Source organism: Malurus melanocephalus, unplaced genomic scaffold (genome assembly GCF_030028575.1).
Source record: "Malurus melanocephalus ecotype Western Australia unplaced genomic scaffold, MMel_1.1 scaffold_146, whole genome shotgun sequence".
NCBI classification, from domain to species: domain Eukaryota; kingdom Metazoa; phylum Chordata; class Aves; order Passeriformes; family Maluridae; genus Malurus; species Malurus melanocephalus.
The window spans coordinates 94,988-120,094 of record NW_026623378.1 but is presented as its reverse complement, the minus strand read 5'-3'; the positions used below and the strand labels follow the sequence as shown (position 1 = coordinate 120,094).

General features: G+C 38.5%; 1 protein-coding gene across 1 annotated transcript in view; it reads right to left on the bottom strand.

Moving 5' to 3' along the window:
• Positions 1–24,717, bottom strand: part of NRG3 (neuregulin 3) — a 61,293-nt gene extending 36,576 nt beyond the window's left edge. The window contains exon 1 of the mRNA XM_057371380.1: positions 24,678–24,717. Coding sequence (XP_057227363.1) covers positions 24,678–24,714 — 37 coding nt within the window. The 5' untranslated portion in view covers positions 24,715–24,717. The remainder of the gene's footprint in view (positions 1–24,677) is intronic.
• Between the last annotated feature and the right edge of the window lie 390 nt (positions 24,718–25,107).

Sequence of the window (25,107 nt, the reverse complement as noted above, 5' to 3'; positions counted from 1 at the left end):
GCTTCACACAGTCTCCGTGGCATGCTGAAGGACACGTTACACCAATGTCAAATGTTTCCAGCTAAAGCCTGGCTGGTGGTACAAGTAATAAACATCGCTACACACATTGCCTGAGTGGGTGTTACAGGCTGTCAYACACAATAGTCATTCTGACAGAACAGGGCAGCTTCTGATGTGCTTTGTAGCATTTCTGGTCATGGTTTTTATCCAAAAACTGCAAATGGAAATACCGTGCCAGAAGCAAGGCCTACCTCGGGCTCATCACAAGGCTTCAGACAAAGCTCAYTTTGCCAAGCAGCAATGGCCAAGCRTTTTCTGACTCACGCTTTACAYGACAGCCCTTTCTGCTCCCCTCAGYCTCATGTCTTTTAAAATTACTCACTTTAATTTCTGTGGCAGTCGTGATGGACAGCTCAYAGCTACAGCTCCTGAGCCTTGAACAAACATTGCTAAAGCACCTCGGCTCTGAGCACGGCTTGATGAAAAGAATAAGCAGACCTGAAGAGGCTGAAGAGAACAACTCAAACAAAAGCAGCTCAACAGCAATAACTTGGCCTCCTTGGGCTTGCCTGTGACCCAGTTTTCTTTCCTGCCTGGGCGAGATGTGTTTTGAAGAGCTGGGGCAGCGCTGAGAGACCGAGGGCGGGGAGGCAGAGGCAGCAGCTGCTGAAAGCAAAAGGCGAGAGAACACCAAAGAACCGACAGCAGAGATTGTGCTGCTTAAAATCCCGAGACCCTGGACAAAGTGTGACAGTTCATGGAGGTGCCTTTATGATTGCAACTGAAATTCCACACAAAAAGCCTTCCCTGCTGGCCAGCCTGCTGCCTCTGGCTCCAAGTCCTTGTTCTCTCCCCTACRTGTGAAGGTTGCTCATTTTAAAATGAGTTACCTTCATATTTCCCAGCAGCTTTAGGTAGTTATGTCATCAATTCAGGAAAAATTCAGTTTGAAAAATTATCAAGAAGGCATTTAGGTAAAATCTCTGCACATCCAAACTGCCTTCAGATTTTTCCTTTGCTGTCAGGTGTTGCAAAAGCCAAGGCAAGCATATTGCAATTCCACGTTGCTCTTCATAAATCCTCTTTGACAGCTCCYATCTCTTTTGCCTCTCTGAGCAGGACTAGAGAAGAGATTCCTAGAGATGACCCCTTTCTACTCATCATCTCAGGGGTATCATCTTACCCACTCCAAGAAACAATCAGAAGCCAACATGACTCTTCAAAGTGCCAACATATTGCTACCATCAATTTCATTTTCAACAATATTGTCAGAGAATGCAGAGGTGATATGCAAATGGTGAAGCTATGAACTAAGATGAATGAACTTAATAAAATGTTCCTAAGAAGTCAAGGATTTACAGATTCCTCAGTTGCTAACAATAAATGAGACATCAAATCTCAGATATCTTTTCCTCTAAACCAGTTTTGTCTATGTTATATATATCAGAAATATATACATTCATATGTTTATCATCTGTTAATAGGTGGGGATCCTATCACACTGACTTTTCTTAACCCTCAATTCTTCTCACTTGCAGCTTTTATTAAATCTTGCTGTGTATTTCCACCTTGTTTAGACTTATTCTTTAATTGGAAACAATTTTTTTTTTTTATGGAATAATCTGAGAAATCCACCTGTGAAGAGTCTTGCACAGAGTGAAACAAGAACTGATTGAAATAGTGGGGCTGATTCTGGTCTACTTTGCAATATGCAAGAAAATAAACTAAATAGTCATAACAGAGTAGAAACACAAGAACTGTCATTCAGGTGTGAGATGTCCTCTAATATTTTTTCTCAAATGCCTCTTATTGAACCAAAAATCCATTTGCAGGTATTCTTAACTGGCACAAGGAGCATCAAATGTTCCAATAATGCAGAATTACATCTCAGAACGTACAGACAAGAGAATCAGCTTCCACCTACGCATTCTAATTAGGCAAAGCTCTCATTGATGATGCCAATTGGGAAACAACAGATTTCAACTCAATCTGAGCATTTTCACAAATGCAGCTGCGATATTTGCCTAAAGCAGATGTTTTCCCAGGCAGAGGCTTGTGAATCCTCTAATCAGACATTCCTCAGGGATTCAGAAATTCAGGATGCTCTCTGAACACACTGTCCATTTATGCACATTCCTGCTCCATGTTTCATTGTTATTCCATCTCATAATGGAATTACGTACTGTCTCATTCCTCCCCTAAATCTTTTTAACCCTTTGACAAAAAATATCATTATTATGGCAATAAGTTTATGAGCAAAACTACGTCCCAAAATTATTTCTGGTTTGTATTACCTGAAATTACACAGAGTACCAGGACTGACATCTCCATCAAATGCTGTGAATGTCTCCAAATTCATCCAGTCACTGAGGCCATTTACGAGATGTTGAACTTCAGTAAGTGACTGTGTTGAGTGCATATTTTTGCTTCAGTGGATTCAAAAGCATAAGCCAGTCAGTAGGAAATAACTTGGGGGTAACTTGTGCAGTGCATTTCTAGCTTACTATCAGATTTATTGTATTTTTTTTAATGAAGATTACTATAAATGCTAAAAAAACTATATCCAAATCCTATTTCTGGTAACCAAGGCCAAATAACTGAAAAAACCCCAATTATTTTCAGTAGAATAATTAGATAAAAGTGTTGCCTTTCCTCCAACAGTTCTGTGAACAGGGTGGAGAGGAGCTATTGACTGATCCTACTCACTGAATTCCTGCCCACAGAAAAAATTGCTTTAAATAGGTGAGAAAGGTACGGGGATTTTCCAGAAGAGTCTTTAAGTTCCATTCTTGAGATAAAAGCTAAACAAACTGCAGTGAAGGCTGTCATCATTTCCCTACCAGGCAGAGAAAAAACCAAAATTATGGAGATGCTTCTGAAAGAATCTCTGAGAAATTAATTTCCAACACTTTACAACTGACAACCAATATCACAGAGACACATGAAATACTCTGCAGATGTAGGATCAAAATTTACCCTGGATCAAACCCCACCCTTTTATACTTTCTAGCCTGGTATTGGCTCACTACCAGGTAGTGTCTGGGAAAGGAAATAGAACAGTGAAATCATCTTCCCAAATGAGCCAAAAATTAGGGTTTTTTGAYAGTTTGTGTAAGTTCTGCTGAATCCTACTGCTACCTCCCTACCTTGTTCCAAGTTCTTGTGGTCTGTGTGTTGCAATTACATACATATGCTGGGATTTTCCCCAAAGCTTCCAAAATGGTTAGAGAAAATTCAGACCTTGTTAATTAATCTTTAATATGAAATGGGTTRAAATTGACAGAACAAGTTTGTGGCTGGCCAGGTACAAGTAATATAAAGCCCTCTCCCATGAATAATGGAGCAGAAACATCTGAGATAAGGAAAAGAAAGTCTCAAAGTTTAAATATCTGTCTAGARGCATTTGGGTTTGCTAACCTTGCAGGCAAAGCATCAGTGAAGTTAAGTTTTGTAGGAATCCAGGAGGATATAATCTGACTTCTTAATGCCTTCTAAGTTGGCTTATTCCAATATGTTCTACCTGCCTGCCTTACAAATCAAGAGACACCTTGCTTTATTACTGCTRCTGCTCTCCAATGGGAATGCAGTCYCTGCAATGCAATGATTTATTTTTAAGTACTGTATGAACTTTATGTCAACCCTTCCAAATGAGATCTTTGCCTACTCTTAAAATAAACAATGTCTAACCAAATTTCTAATAACCTTATCTGCTTTTTATTTGTACAGAAAAAAATTGCATAGTTGTGTAACAACTAGTTACATTTTTTTAATTATAAAGATATTTTACAAGAATCCTACCTACGAGACCACAAAGACGCTGTTCTTAAGGAAATATTAAAAATCTCTCACAGTTGAAGCCAGGTATACTTATCTTTCATTAAAACCTCTGTTTTCTGTGTATTAATCTRTTGTGTGTTAGAAAAGGAATTATTTAACAACTGCAATAACCTCTAATACAGGGTTTAATCCTGAAGCTTCTAGAAAACATAACCTATTTAGCTTTAAGAATTCAATTAAATATTTTTGCTTGATTTGCAACAAAGCGGCATCATTTTGATATAAAAGTCATGTCAGGACACAACGGCCTTGTAAGACCTAAGAAGTCAACACAGCCCAGAAATTTTTTCTGAGGTTAGAATTTGCAYTATTTACTATCACTCATAACTTTTATTTATTGTAGAGATTTATCCAGTATCAAAACTGTGTCCCTAAACCAGTTTATAGTATGATTCCAATGAAAAACTCTCCTGGCTGAAGGATTCTGTAATCTCCTRAGACCTCTCCCAAGACAAGAAACAACACCTGCTCCTCCCTGACAGGCACAAACTGCTCTTTTCAGACCCTTAAACTAGAGATTCAGCAATGCAACCAAATGCAACCAATTATTATTTTGGTAAGACAGMATGAAATACAAGGGGTTTTACATATTCAAAAACACTCAGATATGAAACGAGGCAAAAGCCTTTTTATGTTAATCAAATAGCCAAATGTCAGCAGTAGCTCTGCTATTTAGCAGCTCATAAAAGCTGAAGAAAGAGGAAAAAATGTCTAAATAAATCCAGTCCTAACAAATTTTTCACCCTCAGCCAAATTGTACCCTGTTAAACTTTCTCTACTGAAACATTTCAAGTCTATGGGAAACATTAAATACCACCATTAAATGAATTTATATACATATCTGTAAACTAATGCCTAAGCACTGCTTTGGACCACTACTCTTGAATGCTCCAAAAAAATTTCCTCTCCAGAAAAAAATGCAGCACTGAAAGAGATTTCAGGAAATTATGGCCATGTGACATAAAATATACTAGGAAGAAAATTATTTTCCAGCCTGAAGTGTAGGAAGTCTTACCAGGCAATAAAATGCAGAGCTGTCTAAATGAAGTGCCAGGGGAAGAGAACTTTAGACAAATGCCACTCTATGGACATTTGGCGTTTTGTTGCTATTTCTGTGATTTTAACACATGGATATTACAACTTTTTTTTTCTCTAATGACTAGCAATTATCACTAACGAGCAAGTGAAATTATCTGGGAGATGCAGATAATCAATTTACTAAGTTTACCTGCAAGGCATGGCAAACCACTTGGATTGTATTGAGCAGCTCTTCTCTCTCTTAATTGAAAAAAAAAAAAAAAAGAGAGCTTCCAATCCCAACCTCTGTATTAACAGAAGAGAGGGTCAGAACTGAGTTCATATATTTTACTGAAAATTGCTCCTTACGCATATTTAGAAATACTTGTTGTCTCATATCCCAATTACTTTTAATTTAACAGTTACTGCACTCTGGTAAGGTATGCATCTCCTCCCTGCTTTTTTTTTTTTTTTTTCTTTAATGCAAATCCCTTTTCCAAATTTGATATTAATTCGCATGACCTTTTCAATATTTTTTGAAGAGCAGGTTGATTAACTCAAATAGTCTCAAAATATTTGACTAAAGAAGGAAGTGAATTAACTTCAGTTGTATCAACTCTCCATCACAGAAGTAAAATTCATTCTGTCTCAACGTCTGCCCCTGCAACAGATTTTTTTATTTGCCAACTCGAAGTGTTGGTTCACTCCCCATGCAGGTGAATATTGAAATGGCATGTGATTAATTCCTCTCTACAGCATCCCAGGAATAAATGCCACTGGACCAGTGATTCCCATCATCCTGCTGCTGCTCTACCTGAATGGGGTTAGGAGAAGCTCAGCTGATGAGCAGCCAAAATTCAGTTCATGATTTGGGGAGCACTGCTTTGTACGGAGAATTTTATTTGGTACTTAAGACATTATCCATTCACTTCACTTAAGGCATCATTCTGGTACTGGGAGCAGGAGCATCTGATCGGCCCAGTTCTGATATTTTAAACACAAATCACTTTACTTTTTTTTTTCCTATGAGCTAACTGGGCGTAAGAGAATACAGCAGAAGAAGCGAGGATTTGTCATTGCAAACGTAAAACACAGAGAAAAAAAAAAGGTAATGATGTTCTATGAAATGTTTACTCAACTGCTGTTAATGGTAGGAGCAACCTGAATATGCTCAGTGCTCAGATCACAGCCAGCATTAACTGCTCGCTGCTAACTCCACTGAATGGAAGATTTTAGTACTTCTGATGAAGGGAAATGGCTCAAGCCAAGTGAAAACCATGCACTCTCCGGTTTATGGAACTTTTCCATAAGCCTGGGACAGTAGTATTTATATTAATCTATGAATAATGTATTTGATAAAGATCACAATATTTAAAGCTCTGTGGAAGGCACAGTGACAACAGTTAAAAAGTCAGAACTGATGTTTATGTCAATTATTGTTCCAAACTGGAACACTACATTTTCAGTAAAATTTGTCTAGCAAACAAGACTACAGCCCCTCCCAAATAACTTAAGATTTAAAATTTCATTTAGAGCTTCAGAACCTCTAAGTATTTAGGAAAAAACCAAACAAGTAAACAACCAACAACTGGTGAAAGTGTCTAGCATTGACAGCTAAGATGAGATTTTTCAAGCCTAATGAATGCTCCAGCTGCATTTTGGTTTAAATTAAGTGGCTAATTGATGTTGTGCTTCTCTGTTAGCTGCCAGCAATGGGCAAGCCCAGCAGCACGGATGCAGAATGGCAGTAATGGACTTTGTATGACATGATTATTCACCAGTAAATGAGTCTGGGGACAGCCCAGTACTGCTGTCACTTAAAACTGTATTAAAGTGCCTGACATGGGCATGTTTAACTAAACACTGAGATGGCAGCTCCCAGAGTGATCACTGGGAGTGTGTGTGGGTAGGAATGGCAACAGTCAAACCAAAGGAGCTCTGCTCAGCAGTAGAAACTCCCAATTCTGCCAATAGGTTTTTTTTTTTTAATTACATAATAAAGTCCTTTCAAATAATTAAATCTTCTCAGATGCTCTTGGAGTTGACTTCTTCCTTCACAAAGCAAACTGTTCTCCTCAATGTTTGCAAGACTTAATAAAGGAGTCTGAGTACAAATGTCCAAATCAGCCAGTATTTTCTCAGACACCTTGTTCCCAGTTACAGCTCAGACCCTTCCACACTAAATAAAAAGAATAAATGACAGGAAATAAAATACAAAAGTGAACTGCAGGTACTGCTCTTGYTCCCAGCTGATCAGATTCTTACGCAAAAGGAACACATCTGAAAGGAAAAYATTGCACTCCTGCTATTACTGGATCAGTCTGGATTTTTTATTTTAGTTTGAGGTCGAGACAAATATATATCTCTATATTTGCAGTGTCAAACCCCCATTGTCTGAATAACACCTAACACTTTGCACAATAAACTCTCAGGAGCACTGAACCCATTTTGTGTTTAATGTCCTGGACCCCCACTCGGGCTCCCACACACTATAGAAAGCAAATAAACAGTTCTAAGGATCTAAAACATTTGAGGAAAAGCAGAATACATTARTCTTTCCACCTCAGGCTCAGTGGGTATTTGCTGGGATGCTCTTCACATAGATAGAGTTTCAAGTTCAGAGAAAGCTGACTAGAAGATAAAAGGTGCTGATAACCTTCAAAGCTCGGCACCACTGCTGAAAAATGCTCACTTCCCACAGAGGTCTCCAAAGGATTAGCAGCTTTGTGGTGTGCAAGCCCTCCCYGTGGCCTTTCATTATATTTCATAGTCACTTAAGCCTTTTCCTAATAAAAAGACAATGCCAAGGGTAAGATTATGAAATACTCCAAAGTTAGGCTGATAAAGGTTTAATTAAATGTTGCTCCCTAACAACGTTTCTGGCACGGCTCTGGCAATAAAAAGGAAAAGTGAATGTTGCAATTGCTTCCTTTGCTTTTCCCATGACACTGCCTTTCAGGGCACGTTGCAGAAGATCTGGTTACATGACATCGTTGCTAAATTCAGTTTTACACTGAGCACAAAGAATTCATTTTAACTTTGGGTTTGGTATGGAGCAGGCACTGTGTGATCAGATTTTGTCTGCTASTTTTTAATTAAAATAATAGGGACAGGTCCTCAAGCGAGCACAGCTCTGTTGCAATGAGTATTTACCAAGCCTTCYCTCAAAGTCAACAGCAAAAACATCCTATTAAATCCACGCTGTGCTTTCTATGGAGATGCACATCTCTGTACACAGAAAGTTCATGGCACTTATAAGCAAGATTTATTCCCTTAATAAATGCACATTTCTCTTCCGTATTCTTTCTTTTGGATGTTGCTTTACTCCTCCATGCTGCCAGCAATGACTCCAAGTGSCACACAGCCTTTCTTGCACCCTGCAGCTCACCTGTGATGGGCAAGCAGACAAATGCTTTCCTAATATCTTCTCTATGATAACTCCTTTTACAATGCTGTATTTTTCATATACCACATTCTTTCTAYATGTAAACCAACCTCAGCTTAGAGATTTTACTTTGATGAAGGTTTGGGGTTAGTGCTGGATCATCTGCTGCTGTTAAAACAGGCAACATGGGACATATAACAAAACATCATCTATTTTCTGTGAAAGAGATGGAGAGGAAGGATTAATTTTACACTGTCCCTTAAAACTGGACTGCTCTAATGGCTTTGAATTATACRATGCAATAATCTTGTCTGTTAAAACCTCACACATCCTTCTAGCAGAGTTTCAGCACAATTATCCCTTAATAACACCCAAAAAGAGGACACACTTAGATTGTATTAAACCAGTAGTACAAGAGGGTATGTAARAGTTTTACCGAACTGGCAATCTAAATAAAGAAATGCCTAATGTCACAGAAACTAAATAAAGAAAGAAATATGAGTTCATTTTCAATAATGGAAATGCCAATAAAAACATAGACAAGAAACGCTATCACATGAGAAGCAAAAATTAATAAAATCCCAGTGTGAAACTTTGCCATGGTACATTTACTAGGCAACATRCAAAGCCATGAACTCAGGACCAGACATCCCATCTCACACACAGAACAGCCATAAAAAAACATTTCTAATGCCTGCAAGAGCAGCAGCACTCATGGCACCACAGGTCACAGCCACATGGGAACAGCCTTCACCCCTCTCCTGATCCGTAAGGCACATTTTACTGATGTTTCTCCCCAGACTGACACTCATTTTCTGACTCAGCTGTGGCAATGACTGATTTGTGTCCCCAGCAAAACTCCTRGCTTCACTTTTGCCAGAACCAACGTTCCCAGATTTGGCTTTTAGGGAACAACAGGAAACAACCCATTTTTCTTCCACAGCAACAAAATCAATGTTTCACAGGATCACAACATTTCACAGGATCACGGTGCCTCCTAACCCACAGCTGAAGGGGTTTTTCACCTGGTTTTCTTCAAGAGGCACTGGATTTACCCGTTTTTAACTTTACCTTTCCTGCCTACATCAGCTTCTGCCTTAAACGATTTGGCATAAAAACAAAGGTTAACCGGAGGCCTGGCAGTATTTTCAGCCCTGATCCATGGTGCCCCATGCTGAGCAAACAGCACTGGGATGCAATCCAGCAGACATGAGTGTTTTTCAGACATTACTTGTCTCCTCCCTAAAAAGCTGCGATTTAGCAGTAGGTGCAGAAGGGCACAGCAGCCAAGAGAAGGGCTCAGACACTCCACACACTGAAATATAACATCATTTCTTCCCTGTGTCCATAACAAGTGCTCTTGAGAACACCAAGTGCAACASTGACAGTTAAACATTAATGGGATCTGATTATTTTATAAAGGTACCCCTGTGGTTCTGGACACAGCTTCAGTTGTTTATGTATCTCTACACAGGACAAAGTAGGCAGAACATACCCTGACGGGAGTGGCAAATGGGTGAGCAGCTCAGCTTTGAGCACAGCATTTGTGCCTCTCCAGGGAGGTGGAGGAATAGGAGGACTGCTGCCAAAGCAGACTTTCCCCAGTAATGGACTCTGTGTGACTGCTTCATCTCAGGAGCTGAGAACCTCTAATCCAGCGACATTAAATTAATGAACTGCATAACTCCTTACCTGTGTGGTACTTAGGATTTTTAGAGCAGTAGCAAACTTATTAACCAAGAATGATTAAATTTACAGCACGAAACCATTTTCCTCTGCAATACTTACTGGTAGCAGACAACCTGAAGTGGTTCCTYTCTGCTTTCTGTTCCACAATAAAAACCCAAAAAGCAGAGCACCCACAACATGATGGTCTATATTAACAGAATTCTTAAGGGAAGGAAAATTAATTTCATACATTGCTATAAATGGTCCTGGACAAAATGGTATCATTACATGACACATGATTAGATCAGTAGGTTAGATTAGAATTAATTAGAATTTGTGTGTTTGCACATAAAACAAATGGAAAAAAAAAGTTACTTCAATTAAATGTGTGTGTACATGCTTTAGTGAAAATAGAAAACCAGAAAGGATTACAGAAGAGCAAAGAGGAAACTCTACACTAGATACCTGGTTTAGGTATTTCCACAGAAAGGAAATTTGCAAAATGAGTAGTTTTCCATTTACCACTCATGAGTTGTACTTTTGTTCATGAAACTTTGGATTTTAGAACTTATTCCTCTGAGATTTTCTGTCAGGAATCGACATTTATTTTATCTTTTACAGTAATGCATTTATACATTTAGCCACTTAAGAAATTTTCRTAAGACACAGGAGCATTTGTCGGCATTGATCTTTCAATCCCCCACAGTGTAAAACAAATCTTTGACAGATGCAATGATAAAAGATGTGAATGTCAGATTAGATAAAAAAAATCACAATTACATTACTTGGGAATTATTATTAGAACTGTAAGTTAACATCTATTGCAGCACTTGGCATTCAAAAATATGGCTTTCATATATTTTTTAATCACTTTTATTCATTTCAGATACAATTCTGTCAACTTGTAAATGAGAATTATTATGTTATCTGAAATTACTTTTGTTCACCAGCTATACAAACAGCTTCAAATCAGTTTGCAAACACAMATTTTATCACACTGCACAGGAGAAATCTCAATATCCAGGAGCACAGCAGAATCAAATTCCTTCAAAAAGACGCTGATCTCTTCCTGGTTAAAGCAAAATTATGGTTGAAATTATCTGTCTGTTGCAATCACTCCTTCAGTGAATCCATGCTGTCCTGCAGCTCTGTTCTCACCTGTGCTGCAGCACCAGCTCACCTTTCCACAAGAGCAGGCACAGTCACGGCTCTGCAGGGGCATCTCAGGTTTCAGACAGATCCCTCYGTGCTGTTCCCAACTGAATGGCTTGGGTGTGATCAAAGATACAGAGSTTTTTTACCACCATCTACCCCTAACAAACTGCAGGACCAACTTTCAAAAATACCACAACAAACCTAATGTGCAATGTTGTCGTTAGAAGCGCAAAGGGTTACCTCTAGTTTCCAAAATGGAAAGACATTCTAAGATTTTCTTTTTTTCTGTCTAGCTAACTAAAAAATCTCACACAGTTGCATTCAAGCTTCTTAGTGAATTAAAGAACTTAGTGCATGATCACTTGCTGAAGAAAAAGAAAATTACAGTTAATGAAAATTATAATGTYATTTTGCATTCAAGTTAAATGATGGGAAAAAGGTGTCAATATTCACTAAAACACAAAGGTAAGTAAGAGAGTGAAGTAAAAATATTGCCTCAAGACGCATTTTAATTGTTCTAAAGTTATTAAAAGTTTCCTAGAGTTCACGTATTTGAAATATAYAATACAACTAAAGCAACTTAAATATGAAAATGTTAAAAAGGAAACAGCATAAGAGCAATCAAAACCCTCTTTTCATAGTTCTTCCAACACTGAGGCGTGAGCCAATCCTCACTTTTAGTCCACTTTTCATGGACTTTGCACTTTCCATTTTTGTGCTCCTGATTCAGGCTATTGCACAAGTGAATGTCTGTTCATAAAAGCACTCATGGAACGAAGTGTGTTTACCTCAAGTTGTTTAGTCAAATCTAAGCCTTATTTTAAACGTTCTCTAAAGTTTGCAACTCTTTTACTAAGGCTCTCTGAAGAACAGACTGCATTCCTGGAGCTCTATCAAATACTTTCCAATTGTCTTGCGCTAGACCCAAAAGATCTTTAAATAATTGGATAAACGGATGGCAAATCCTACTGTTTCTCATACTCCTATGAATGAATTCAGTTAATGGTCTTGTATGAAGAATCACAGCAGGTTACACACAATACTTCTGCAAACTGCCTGTCAAAATGTTAAGCTGCTTTGCATGTCCTTGTGGCCATCAGAAATCTCAACACTTCCAGTGGCTCCTTTCCATTTTTGCCTAATTACAGAATTTAATGTGAAACCAGGTACGAGGTGAGAAATTCTCGATATCCCAAACACACAGTAAATAAACAAAGGCATCTAAAACAGAATCACTTYCTGGCATTTCAGTTGTGATGATCCAATTTAAGACAATGTACTGCAACTCACTAATTTCAAAACTTGCTTTTGCCATAAAGCTGATAAAATATTGTACTGYAGGCCTGGATAATTACAAAGAGGGAGTTTTATATGCTTTTTCTAGTAGTAAAATGACATAAATAAATGAGGACTAGTATAACTTTGACAGGACAAGAAAAACAGGGCTATCAAAACTAAGACTAAATTCTTTTTTACCTACTCAGAGTACAGCATTGTAAATAAGCAGAGAATTGAGTATCAATAACCAATTATTTACTTGAATCACAAAATATCAAGTAGCAGAAAAGACATTATTCCAGAGTATTTCTAGACAAATAATAAATTGAGACGTTTTACTTAGATACAAGAAAAAATTCCAAGTATTGGAACAGGTTGCCTGGGGAAGTTGAGCAGTCCTAGGTTTTCAAAGATTGAGCTGGATAAAGTCCTGGAAACCTTCAGATTCCACCCTGAACCATCTGGGACATTCTGGGACATCCCTTTTACAAACACTTGTGAAGTAAGTAAGAAACTCACAGGCACACCAACTACTGCTCTAGAGGACAGACTTTTCAGACAATAGCATCATAAATAAAAAAAAAAAATACATGTGGGAGCATAATAACTGGCATAAAGCAAAACAGAGCTTTTTAAAAAAAAATTAAATCAGCACCTCCTTAAAGGAAAAAAGGCAATAGCTACCAATAATACTCTCAGATAAAAGAYAAAGAACTGCAGAAAAAGAATTGCATGCTAGACCAAGAACCACKTCAAACATATTGCACAGGGAGGCTAGTGTGTAAAGATAGCTAGTAAAGAGGGAAGGGATAATCTAAATTATTTTAACAAGTTGTGGCTCCTTGCACTGCAGGACTCTGCACAATTAACTAAAAGACGGGAGAGAAACATGAGGTTGGCAAAAAGAACTCTCAACAAACTGAAGGCTCTCACTTATTACTGAATTATCGAAAAGGTTCTAGGCTCTTGCATAAAAGGAGTAAGATTATCTGGTTAATAGACACAGGCATTCATACGTGGCCTTATGAATAATTTAGAAAATTTAACATGGACTTTTTTGAGGRAAAAAAGGTAACATTGACACCAGAAGTAACTGGTACCAAAATAAGCAGGGAGTGAGAGATGGCTGCAGAACTGCAACAAACAAAGAAGAAAGGAAAACACCTAGAGGAAGTAAACAGCTAAAAAAGCTGCTCTCCAGAACTGTGACACAAGTAATGACAGGGAGAGACAGACCCCCTGAACTTCAGGGGACTCTGCAAGCAGGATTATCTGCACAGCTGTGCKACCAACATGAGCATTCAGAGTTTTCAGAACATTGAGAGCAAAAGAAAAGGATAGGATGAAGGTATCAAAGTGATTGAGCAAGCAATAAAGATGACAGAAGTGTAAATGAAATGATTGATGGCACACACTTTGGCACCACMAAATAAGGAATACAGAATGGGAGAAAAAGCAGTATTACATCATGGGATGTATTTATGGGAAGATAATTCCCAGACAGGTGAATCATATACTTCTGTTTKCAAGAACTTTTATTAGCATACTTTATTGAGAGAAGAAACTCTACAAATTTAAATTGAAAGAAGATTTAGGGAAATGGAACAGATTTTGRGGAATGGGGAGGCAGAGAATGGGCTTCTTAAAATGTGAACTGTTTTCCCACCACATTCTACTCAGTTCCAAAAGGGGAACACACTATATCCCATTTTTGCTAAACTAACACCACCAGAACCTTGACCACAGGCTGGACATACAGTGAAGCATCTGGAGCACATTTCAATCCTGAAATCAAAAGGCATTTGCCACAAGAAGAGTTACACCTGCAAAACTTTTGAGGTGATTCTGAATTTTCTTTGCACAGGGACTGCTGGACTTCCACTGAACATGAGTGAGCAGGATGATTTACCAAACTAATTCATGGCCCACAGATGCTAAACCAATACAGGTGTTCAGACAATGAAACCATAAAAAACATCTGAAACATGGATACTACCAAGTCTTAAAAGGCATGGAAAAAAATCACAAATCACTTGAGAAAGCAAGTCAGTGTCATTACAGTACTCACCTTTGAGCAGAACAACTCCTAACATAAAAGTTGAATACAGCAGCGTCAGTGCCAAGGTATGCATTTGAATTGTCTTAAAAAAGGAGCCTTTGACCCAATATTGACAAGTGAGATATTGSCCATCYTRWGTAGTTCTTGCAAAAAATAAGTAAYAGAATTKACAYCTTTTCCCTGAGGTTTTAAAAAATATTTTTTCATAGTTTTATTGGAACAAAAACTTGACTAGAACATGTGCTTAAAATAAGTAATTTGTGGGAAAAAAACCCACAAGAACACCTATTTAACTTCAAAGAAAAAGCATAATTTAAGACAATTACATCTACTTTTTCTCCCCAGTTTACCTTTAAGCAAATTCATGGAATAAAYCAATTTAAAATTACTTGATTTGTTYTATAGGATTTCTGTAGGATTCACTYACCTTCTCCCACCAATGTTCATCCACCTTATTTCAAGACAGGATTCACTACCAATTGAAAGAATGAGATGCTCCAGTTCTACCTTACCTTGAAAAAAGACTCCATCAGGCAAGAGAAATTAAAACATCACACTAGATATTTCACAAAGAAAAAACTGAAATGAAATGTTCACTTCTTTTCCTAATTTTCTCTTCACCATTCATGAAACAAACACTTAACCAAGGCCACTTTCTTGGTTTTGATTTAAGCACACTGCCTCAAGTACAGAAGCACAAAACCCCTTTGTGTAGCAAAATTCAGCAGAAGTCGCAGTGCTGCTCTCACTGAGGCAGGTTATTAACTCAAATTTAACAGTCTTACATTTTTATGATACACTTTCTAACAATGCACTATGTGCAACTCTTWACAGCTCAACAATTCTGAAGGTCTACCCTTTTAGTCCACTGTAATGTACGACATCTCCAGCCCAGCTGGCTTTATACTCARTGCAACACTCTATTTTACAGCCTCAAAGAAAAATACGCCACAGAAAACATCCAAACTTTCCTCATCAGCAGCAGAYCGTCCTTATCTTGAAAGCAAATTTAAATTATTTGAATGAGAGTAATGAGCACAGTGTAGAATAAATACGGAAAATGAAGTATCTGGTATTTTTCATTAATATCCCATGCATCTATGTACTATAGTGATAAATACGTATTTTTGTTTCTCTAAAGCTGATTAACTGTATTTAACACTGCTGTATTCATTTTCTGTGCATTCATATTTTATGAGCTGGGAAAGTTAGTGCATATTGTGATTTCCATTTTTCAAATGCTGCATTGCTTCTGGGGCAGGAGAGGACATTATGATAATAAAGGAGCAAAACTTCAGTGTGTGCATTCTGTACCCTGCATTAAAGCTAAACAGAGCCGTTTGTGATACAACTGATTTGCAGTTACTCCTGGAAACAGCAACACACTTAAACAGARTAAGTTCATCGATCAGTAGATTTATGAAATAACACAAAGGGAAAGTCCACAGGGTGCATAAAAGAAAAAAAAAACAATCAGGAAGGTACAAAARAGAAAAGGTAGGGAGAAGAAGTTCAAGAGAGGAAAGAAAGATACTCCTAGCTTGGCACGATTGCACCAAATTACTTATACATGCTCARCTTTGCAGTTACTGTTGAGATATTTATCTAATTTTTTAGATTCAGATGATTTGGAGCCAGTCAAGAAAAAGGATAGATTCACTTCATACATCAATCTACTCAGACACTGGATCCTGATTTCAGGGTCTGTGCATTATACYGGAAACAACAGAAACTGTATGAGAATATCCACTGACTTCCACGTGTTTAGTAGAAATCACGAGCAAGACAAAAGCAACTCATTATTAAGTCCAACACTGCAATTCTCCAAATTTACCAACTAACACTCTGAAAACACCCAAAGTCTTTGTAGGCATCAGTTTTAAATACTCCTGGCTGGCACTGAAATACTCAAGTCTTTCCAGCACTGAGAACTTTACCCATGGCACAAGGACTGGGCAGACAGCTCGAGGCACCGGCACCAGCCCGTGGAAATGCAGCAGTGGCTTCACTCCGTGCTCCTTGCATCGCTCAAAACCTTCTGCTTTGGGTGACCAAGGTCATCATTTCAATGAGGAAACAACTTACACTCCTATTCATTAACAGCAAAGGTGTTGGAAGCTACTAATGTAAGTATTAACACTCTTAATTGCAAATAAACTACTTTTTCTCTCACTTTCAACTCCTCTACAAACTRCTTGGTCTAATTAATTTTGTCTGGATCTTCTCTGTTACTTTGTATTTCACTTTCAAATAGTGAGGACCCTAAATTGTTTCAGTTAATTCTGCTGAGAACTTAAATATTGTCCCATTTACTGTTCCTCCATTATCAAATGATTTTTTATATTTCCGTTTTTATTTTCTATTTCAATGTGAATGCAAAATTACTAAGAGACATAAAAGAATAACTATAGAATACTACTGTGTTACAACAGAGTTTACKTGCTAAAGTAGGCATGAAGTAGTACATCATTAAACATAGCACAAAAATAATAAAAAAAAACCACATTAATTCATATGAGAATTCCAGGATGACTGATGAAATAAATATAACTGCTGTGAGTAAATCATATCAACATSATCTAAAAGGATCTGGATCTATACTAAATGAAAGTACCTCATGGAGATTTATTTAACCATTCAGGGAAGAAAAGTCAGCAGTGGTAAACAAAAAAGTTCATCTCTCATCTGCATGCAAGAGTTTGCAAGTTTGTTTATTTCAACTGTTAAGAAYTGAGCATACAAGAACAACACCTGCACACTCATAGACAGGATTTGCTTTTCCCCTTTCTTTTGTGCTGCTCATGCTTGTTTCCCAGTTAATTGTTGGCTGTTGAGTCTGAAGCAACACCAATAAATACCCTGGGCCACTGGAGAGTGTTCTTCGGCGGAATCACATTTGAAATGAGGATAAACCGAAGCTGATAGGAACAGGAAATGGGATCAGGAGACAATTTTCAATTACAATTAAAATATCTGYATTAGGAACCATCAGCCTTCAGAGCAGGARTATCTCCGYGCTTCTCCACGTGCCAATATCCTAMAGCTCCTGCAAAAGAAAAGAAAATGCAGGGCATGAAACAATAACTTAGTGCTCTAYGCAGTGCATTGCCAATTTTCCAACACTGCTTACCCTTCTCTGCTTCCAGCGATCACTGGCAGGGCACCGTCTCTACTCACTCTAAGCAGGRCACAGAAGGACAGAGAAAGATTTAGCTCACTGTCAAAACCATTGATTTTTCTATACAACTGTAATATACACTACAAGCGTTCCACTGCCATGGAACATTTATTGAGATACTCACGTTCTGCTTTCCCAATCCTTGCATCGTTTACTGAACGAGGCTTGACATCCACGGAGCACCTCCAAGCAGGARAAGGGCAAAGCAGCTCTGATTCAGTGTGGCTGTGCAAACATGGCTCAGATCAGGTGTCTGGAGCCTCTCCTCCTGTGGGAAGGTCATCTCAACACACAGTGTTGATATATATATATACTAATATAAATAATGAACTCCCCACCCAGCAACAACAGGTCCCAAGTTCTCATGGACATGTCCAGATGGCACTCGCAGCTTTGCAGCCTCCTCCAGGTCCCCTCTCAAACTGCAAATAAAGAGTCACAGGCAGATCTTGTGGCAGCTGTCCGTGCCACCCCTCTGACACGTGGGTCTCACCTTTGCTCGGCTAGGCTTGTTCCAGTAGCGTACAAGTTACTGTCTACATATTTTTACATCTGGTTAAGCTGCACCTGAGCCCAAACAAAGGCCAAGCCTCAACACTGTGAGTCATCTAATTGCATTAGCATACCCTTGTGGTGTCAGCTTTAACAATTCCTCAGGCTCAGCACAGCATTTTCCTAAATACCATATTCAAAATGCAGGTTACGAGACTGACTGGGTATAAGGTCACATTTAAATACACAGCTGTCTGCTCGGAGCTGAAGCCATCCAATTACCTTTATTTCATGACAAAAATGTTTAACTCCGAACACACCAGCTGTGCAGGAGCCCAGGAAATATGCCTAATCCCAAACCAGAATATACACATGATATAAGTTCACAGACACGGGGTACAGCAAAGTCCTTCTGTGTGCAGATGAGCTGCTGTGTCCTCAGCTAAAATCCAGCTGGGAAGCAAATGTCCCTTGTCCCCATGGTGCCAACGTTTCTGGAGCTGGTACAGTGGAGAAGAGGCTTGTACCTGGCACTAGGAGATACATGGGAATTTACCTGGAGGTTTATACACAACATCCCTTCCTGAAGCTTCACAAATTCTTTTTTAACCCACAGACAACACTCTGACCTTATCAGTGYCCCCAGTCAGCACACAGGGGAGCTCAGTCACACACTCACCTCACAAGTGACAGTGACAGTCAAGTATATCCCTATGGATGATGCACAATCCCTTTTACAGACTGACACCCCACTTAATGCAACTTTCATCTCCTCCAAACCCAGATCTCAGCAAAACAGACACACCCAGACCAGCTCTGGGTTTTTAAACTTGTCAGTACACCTAGTCACCTTTTTTTTTAAATTTCCGTAAGTTTCATCACAAATGATCAGGAGGTTCATTCAGAAACCAAACACCGAGGAAGGTCAGCAGAGTAACTTACATATATTAACATTATTTTATCCCCCCAGTTCATTTTGATACATTACAGACAATTAATGACACACATAAGATAACCACACGGTAAATCTTAGTCTTGCTTTTTAAAAATAATGCAAGTTAATYGAACCTAGTTTATTACCAGTATACAAAATGCAGACAAATGACATACCAAGAAAATTAAAGATGGTAGCACGCAACCAAGATGGTTACAAAACACTTAGGYAAAAATCTGTCCCTTTCAACTAAACTAGGACCATATGCCCCAAACAGAGTGGAAATGGGAGGCAGCCTGCCACTCCTGCACCASATGCACACTGGCTTGCATTTAAGAGCTGTGTTTTCCTAAACATGTACAGCCACTGGCAGAGCTCCCTGCAGCCCCTGAGGAGCCTCTGCTCCATCCTACAGCACACAGGCATCAGCTGCTTCTGTAAAACTCTCTCTTCTGGTGCTCGTGTCTCTTTTCTCTAGGGGTGATAAATGACTCTTCTTCCCAGCTAAGTGAATCCCACGGAAAGTGCTGAGYATCTAAATCCATTTCATGCCTCAGGATGCTATTGTTATTTTGCAGCACACTTTAAAAGGACAGGTATTTCATGAGGCAAACAGAAAGATGAGGTCCCAAGAGCAAAGCCTTTAGTGAATTTGGAAAAGGACCCAAGAGCAAAGTCTTTGCTGAGTTTGAAAAGATAAAAAACAGAGAGAGATAATGAAAATTTGGGGCAGGATGAAGAACAAAGGGATTCAAGGAGCAATGATGAYGGTAATAAACATTCCAAATATCAATGCCTATCAGAACAGACCTTCTTAGTTCTTCAGGAATTTACCAACAGAGTACAGATGAAATATTTTAAATGCTTATGATTAATAAYAATATCATTACTAGACAGATATATATGCTTTCATAGTTCTGTGGGATGATTGTGATCAGAATCTCTAATAAGATTTTGTGCAAACAGAAGAATAAAAACAGCCAGTGTGCCATATTATCAGGACAATATCTACCTGCTTTGTCCTATTAAAAAGGAATACAGGAGGAACTGAAACTGATTTATTTTTTATAAATAACATATATGCTTTAGAACACATACATTTTTGCTCAGGTTATTGAACATTTATCCTCTCTTCCAGCAAGGACTGGAGCATTACAGGGTTTTACAACAGATAGGAGCTTCTAAATGATAACCAATGCAAGGACCATCCATGCACACACTGGTTATTTATTATCATTTTCTGGCTGCTGCTACAAGACATTGAGTTTCAGAGGACAGAGTTCAGGTKCAGTTTTTGAGCTGTGCAGGAACTAATGAACTTGGCCTTTTTATTTCTTTCAAACAGGAAAAACACTAAGTTGTTGCAATATTGCTTATCCTGCCCATCAGCAAAACCAACTTTTGCAGTTTGCAAAAATCAAAATGTGCCAGTCACAGTGCATGACACAAGGTCACAGAGTCAATCTGGTTAACTGGATCATGTATTCCCAGAGCTTTAGGAGTACAACCACGTTAGCACAATGAGGAGGCAGTGAGAACAGGCACAGTGAAAATACAGCATGCACCATCTTCTCCAGCAGGAGCAGCTGCTCAGAGCACAGARAGCTGAATACATGTCACACTGTAGTCATTGCAAGGAGATACATAAAGTTTAATAGGATCTCATTCTTGAGTTATTTTATTACTCTGCTCAATTAAATGCCATTTAATGATTCAGCACTTACAAGGTATTATATACCATTCATGCACCATTGATTTCAGAGAAGAAGCTTCTGATTTTTCCAGAAGAGATGAGTAGTTCTAAGGAAAAATATTAATTTGCTGTTTAAGCCCTAAGTATAAACAAATTAAAAGCAGTGACTAAATACAGCAATCACTATACTGTTTTTTGTAATTTACGCATGAAAGATTGAGATTATCACATCAGAATTGTTTGCACCATTGATACTGATTTAACTGGCAAGCAGTCCAAGGATCACAACTATTTTGTGTTATGTCTGTATTTCCACCAAAACTGCAGTGACCTGGCTGTTGCACTTTATTGGAGCATTTTATTTTCAGCTGCATCCACCATAAACTACAGAATGAAAGGCAMAGATTCTGGACCATCAGATGAGGTGGTGCAGGTGAGCTGCTGAAGCAGCCGTGTTTGTTCACGTGTTGTAGCAGSTTATTCCAATACTCACCTTTGTGTTTCATCCGTTTACACACCTTAACTCCACCCATCCTCAGTGTAAAATGTGAGTAAAAATGACAGCTCCTTGTCTCCAGTGCTGCCCTGCAGCTCAGAATATCCAAAGGTGACCCTCGGGTTCAGATTGCTCTCAGTTTCCCAGCTGCAACAATTTCCCTCTGCAGCTGGGAGAACAGAGTGAAGACTCCACAACAGCTTTCAGCTGCTGCCTGTTGCACCACAGTGATCATGTTTGCTGTCACAGATATTTGTCCTCATCAACAAATTCTCCATCAGAAAAGTAAACCAGCCTTGAAGTGCAGTTAACCACTTGGGTCCAAAAATGATAATAAGCTGTAGATGCTTGTATCCCCATGCTCTCTAGTGCTAACAACACATCACTTYGATTTGCACTGTGTAAAAGCTGCTTGTTTCCATCTCTTTTTTTTTAAACTATTTCTCTTGCTCACATCAGCATTACCAACAGCCATTCTGCCTCCATTGACATAAAATTGTTAACACAAGTCATAGATTTCCAGTTTGTAGGAACGTTGTGGCAACCGGTACTTACTTTTGTGTTGGAAATGGCAATAAAATTGCATGCATCCTCACTGGTGAGACACCAAAGCAGAAGGGGTGCAGTGCAATCCTGGGTGAGCTGCACAGCATTTTCCTCACAGTGGTGTGCTCCCCTACCAGGAGAGGACATAGCCCAGGCTGCACCCTCTTGCAAGGAAGAAATTGTTTCTGTGTTACTGAAAGATATCTCCCAGAGAGCTGAAGAAACTAAATGCAGAAAGCCTGAAAAAATTTACTGTAATGGAGAATCTGAAGCACAGATTAAAAKCCCTTGCCCAAAGCTGCTCCAGATCACATCAGAGATGGATATTGAACAGTGACAATCAGACACAAGACTTTCTTTTCTTTTTGATTTGATGTACTAGAAAGTATAAACCATTTCCTTATCACCAGAAATTTCATGAAGCTGGACCTCTGATGGCAATACTTGAATCCACATTTATAAGGACAYAGTGTCCCCTGACCACACACTTTAGTTTCATTTAACTCAGGAATGAATACATCAATACAAATGAATACATCAGAACCATACATTAATTGTTACATTGGTGACATTTCAAAGATGCCTGCCTTTATCTCTGCTATCCACACAAAGAAACAGACAGTGTAAATCARTATCAGCAGCAATATTAAAGCAATGTTCAAGATTTGGAATGCATAATATGGAATATTGTATGGAACCCAAACCTGACAACACCCAGAGAGCAAAGAGGGTGTGAGACCATGAGTGAGCTTAACACAAAATTCAGTCTGGTTCAGACACAGAATGCATCATTCTTGTTTGCATCATTCTTGTTCCCCAAGTACTGCTTGTGAGAGAAGGATCTGGTGGGAAGCAGATTTCAACAGGTAATGGAAAAGCAACAGACACAGCCTCTACTGAGCTCTGGAATGGGCTGCTACAAGAGAGGGTGGGGGAAAATACTGACAACTGTTCTCAGCAGGACACAAATTCATGGACCACAGATCCCTAACAGGACAGTAAAAGGACTGGGTATGTATATACACTTCACTGATCCTTGAGAGTCTAGCAAAAAAAAAAAAAAAAAAAAAAAAAGCCTACTGTTATCCGCTTTCCTTGGCAAACGGACACTAAACTGGATGTGCAGTCAGTGCACATTTCATCTGTCCCCCCTTGGGACATCTCAATGGACAGATGCTCCTACCTATATGAGATTTCAGCTTTGTCTACTGTGGAAAGAATTCAGCTTGTCCTGCCAATCCAAGTTACACAGTTTACAAGGTTTTGAAACAAAATTTCTGGAAGACGATGAAAGAAATGGAATTTCTAAGGCAACTGAGACCACAAATGCAATGAAAACATTAGAAAGAGCATTCTCTGGATCATGTACAAACAAAACTAAGGTCTGCACCACCTCTACATTGTTGTTTTTGTAGCTAGAAAATACTCTTTGCAGTAATTGCCATTATTTTCAACAGTACAGAAGTAAACTGATTGGAGAGGCTTTACAGGAGGGGCCCTAATCTGATGAACATATTGTCACCTGAACCCTCTGTTCACAGGGTGGGGATTTCTACCTTGCTTGGAAATAATAAATAATTATTCCATGCATGCTTACATTTCCTAAGCAAATCTCCATGAAGACTAGAGGAGGACTTAAGAAGCACAAGTATTTCACTTTTGTGTAYGATTCTGGAACCTGATTTTTTTTTCTAGCCCACAGAAAACAACTTCAAGCCTCATTGTAGGCTCCTGTCATAATATTTTCAGGCTTGAGACACAAGAYTTCATTAATTTTTATGCCATCAGGATCTGTTCCAATATTAAATGAGAAAATCTGAAAGCTACTCATATGAGAGGACTACTCTGAGCCAAGACTTCAGGGATTGGCTTTAGTTCAAGCCTTACAATGATGTCTTAAAAAAAAAAAGAGGAAAAAGTCTCAAAATAAAGTTAAAATAATTCAGCTTTGCCTCCTGGATAACACTTTCTTGCTTCTTATGGAAAGGTTCACGCTAAGAAACAAAAACCCCACATTGTCACTTAAAAACAACAGGTTATCAGGATTTTACTTTTTAAATCTAGAAAAAAATCAAGTAAAACTTAACATAGGGATGAAACACATTAAAATTAATGGTTTTATGACTTCAATAGGAATAAAATGCTTTTTATTACAGCGTTTTCAGTATCATTTAATGTTTTATGCAAGCTGCTCGTGCACAAAGGATGCACCAGACCACAAACTCTGTTAGGGATGGATCCCATCTTCCTCAAGGCKGAAGATGACCAGTTGAGGGGTGAAGTGGTGATCTGTTAAACCTATCACTCCAAGAGGCTATGAACACATCACAGAGCTGCAGCTGAGCCAACACAACTTCATCTTTTCCATTCCAAAATTGTATGAAGCAATTTTTCGCTCCTTTTTTATCTTTTCCCTAACCAATTTTAACTTTTTTCACAGAATGACAGATCTTTGATTMTTTTCTTAAAAGTATTTCTCTGACTTGAGAGAATTATCTTTAATAAGACATTTCTCATTAAACCTAGTTAAATATAATATTGTAATTAACACCAAATTATTTAAAAAATTCTAATTTAAAATTTACTTTCCTTTACATGAAAATGGTCATTAACTCTACCCTGAAATCCCATWTTTATATATTTATATTTTAGTACTATTCCTCAAAAGACATTATATGGTCACATAATATTTATGTTATGTTTCATTAAATATCAGTGAAATATTAAAACATCATTATGTAGGTTTCAAGCTCCATAGCARCACACAAGAGAAAAATTACTTTCATATAATTTCAAATGTAATCAGTAAGTACAAGAGGAACCCAATCCAAAACCCAGTGGTGTTGGTCATGGGAGTCTTCCCATTAAATTCCACGCTCTCTGGACTAAGGAACCAAGATAAATATGAGCAACTGAAAGGAAGAGAAATGAAAACTTACCCATGAATTCAATTCCTAAATGGTCGGCTATACTCATGAAAGCATGTAAAAGAAAAAAAGAGAAAAGAGACAGAATGTTAGAAACAGAGTAAAATACAAATATAAGCTCGCCATGGCAGCGCTGCAGAGCAGGGCAGGGTCACTGTGTGGGTACCAAAGCAAAGGCACAGCCCAGCCCTTCAAAGGCAATCCTAAGGAGGGTATTTAGGGTGCTCAGGTGTCACATGAAGGGACATGTGCTCGGGGAAGGACATGAATGCCTTTATATTTGACTTTAAGCTCAAGCCAGCTGCCTGAAGGGATTTCATTTTCCCCTCCTCCTGACACTCCTCTCTCAACATGCCAACTGCTGTCATTAGTCAGACCAGGCTCTTTCTTTCATTTTCTCTGACAGGGATCAAAACCTAAAGAGGTGAATGGAAGGTTTTCA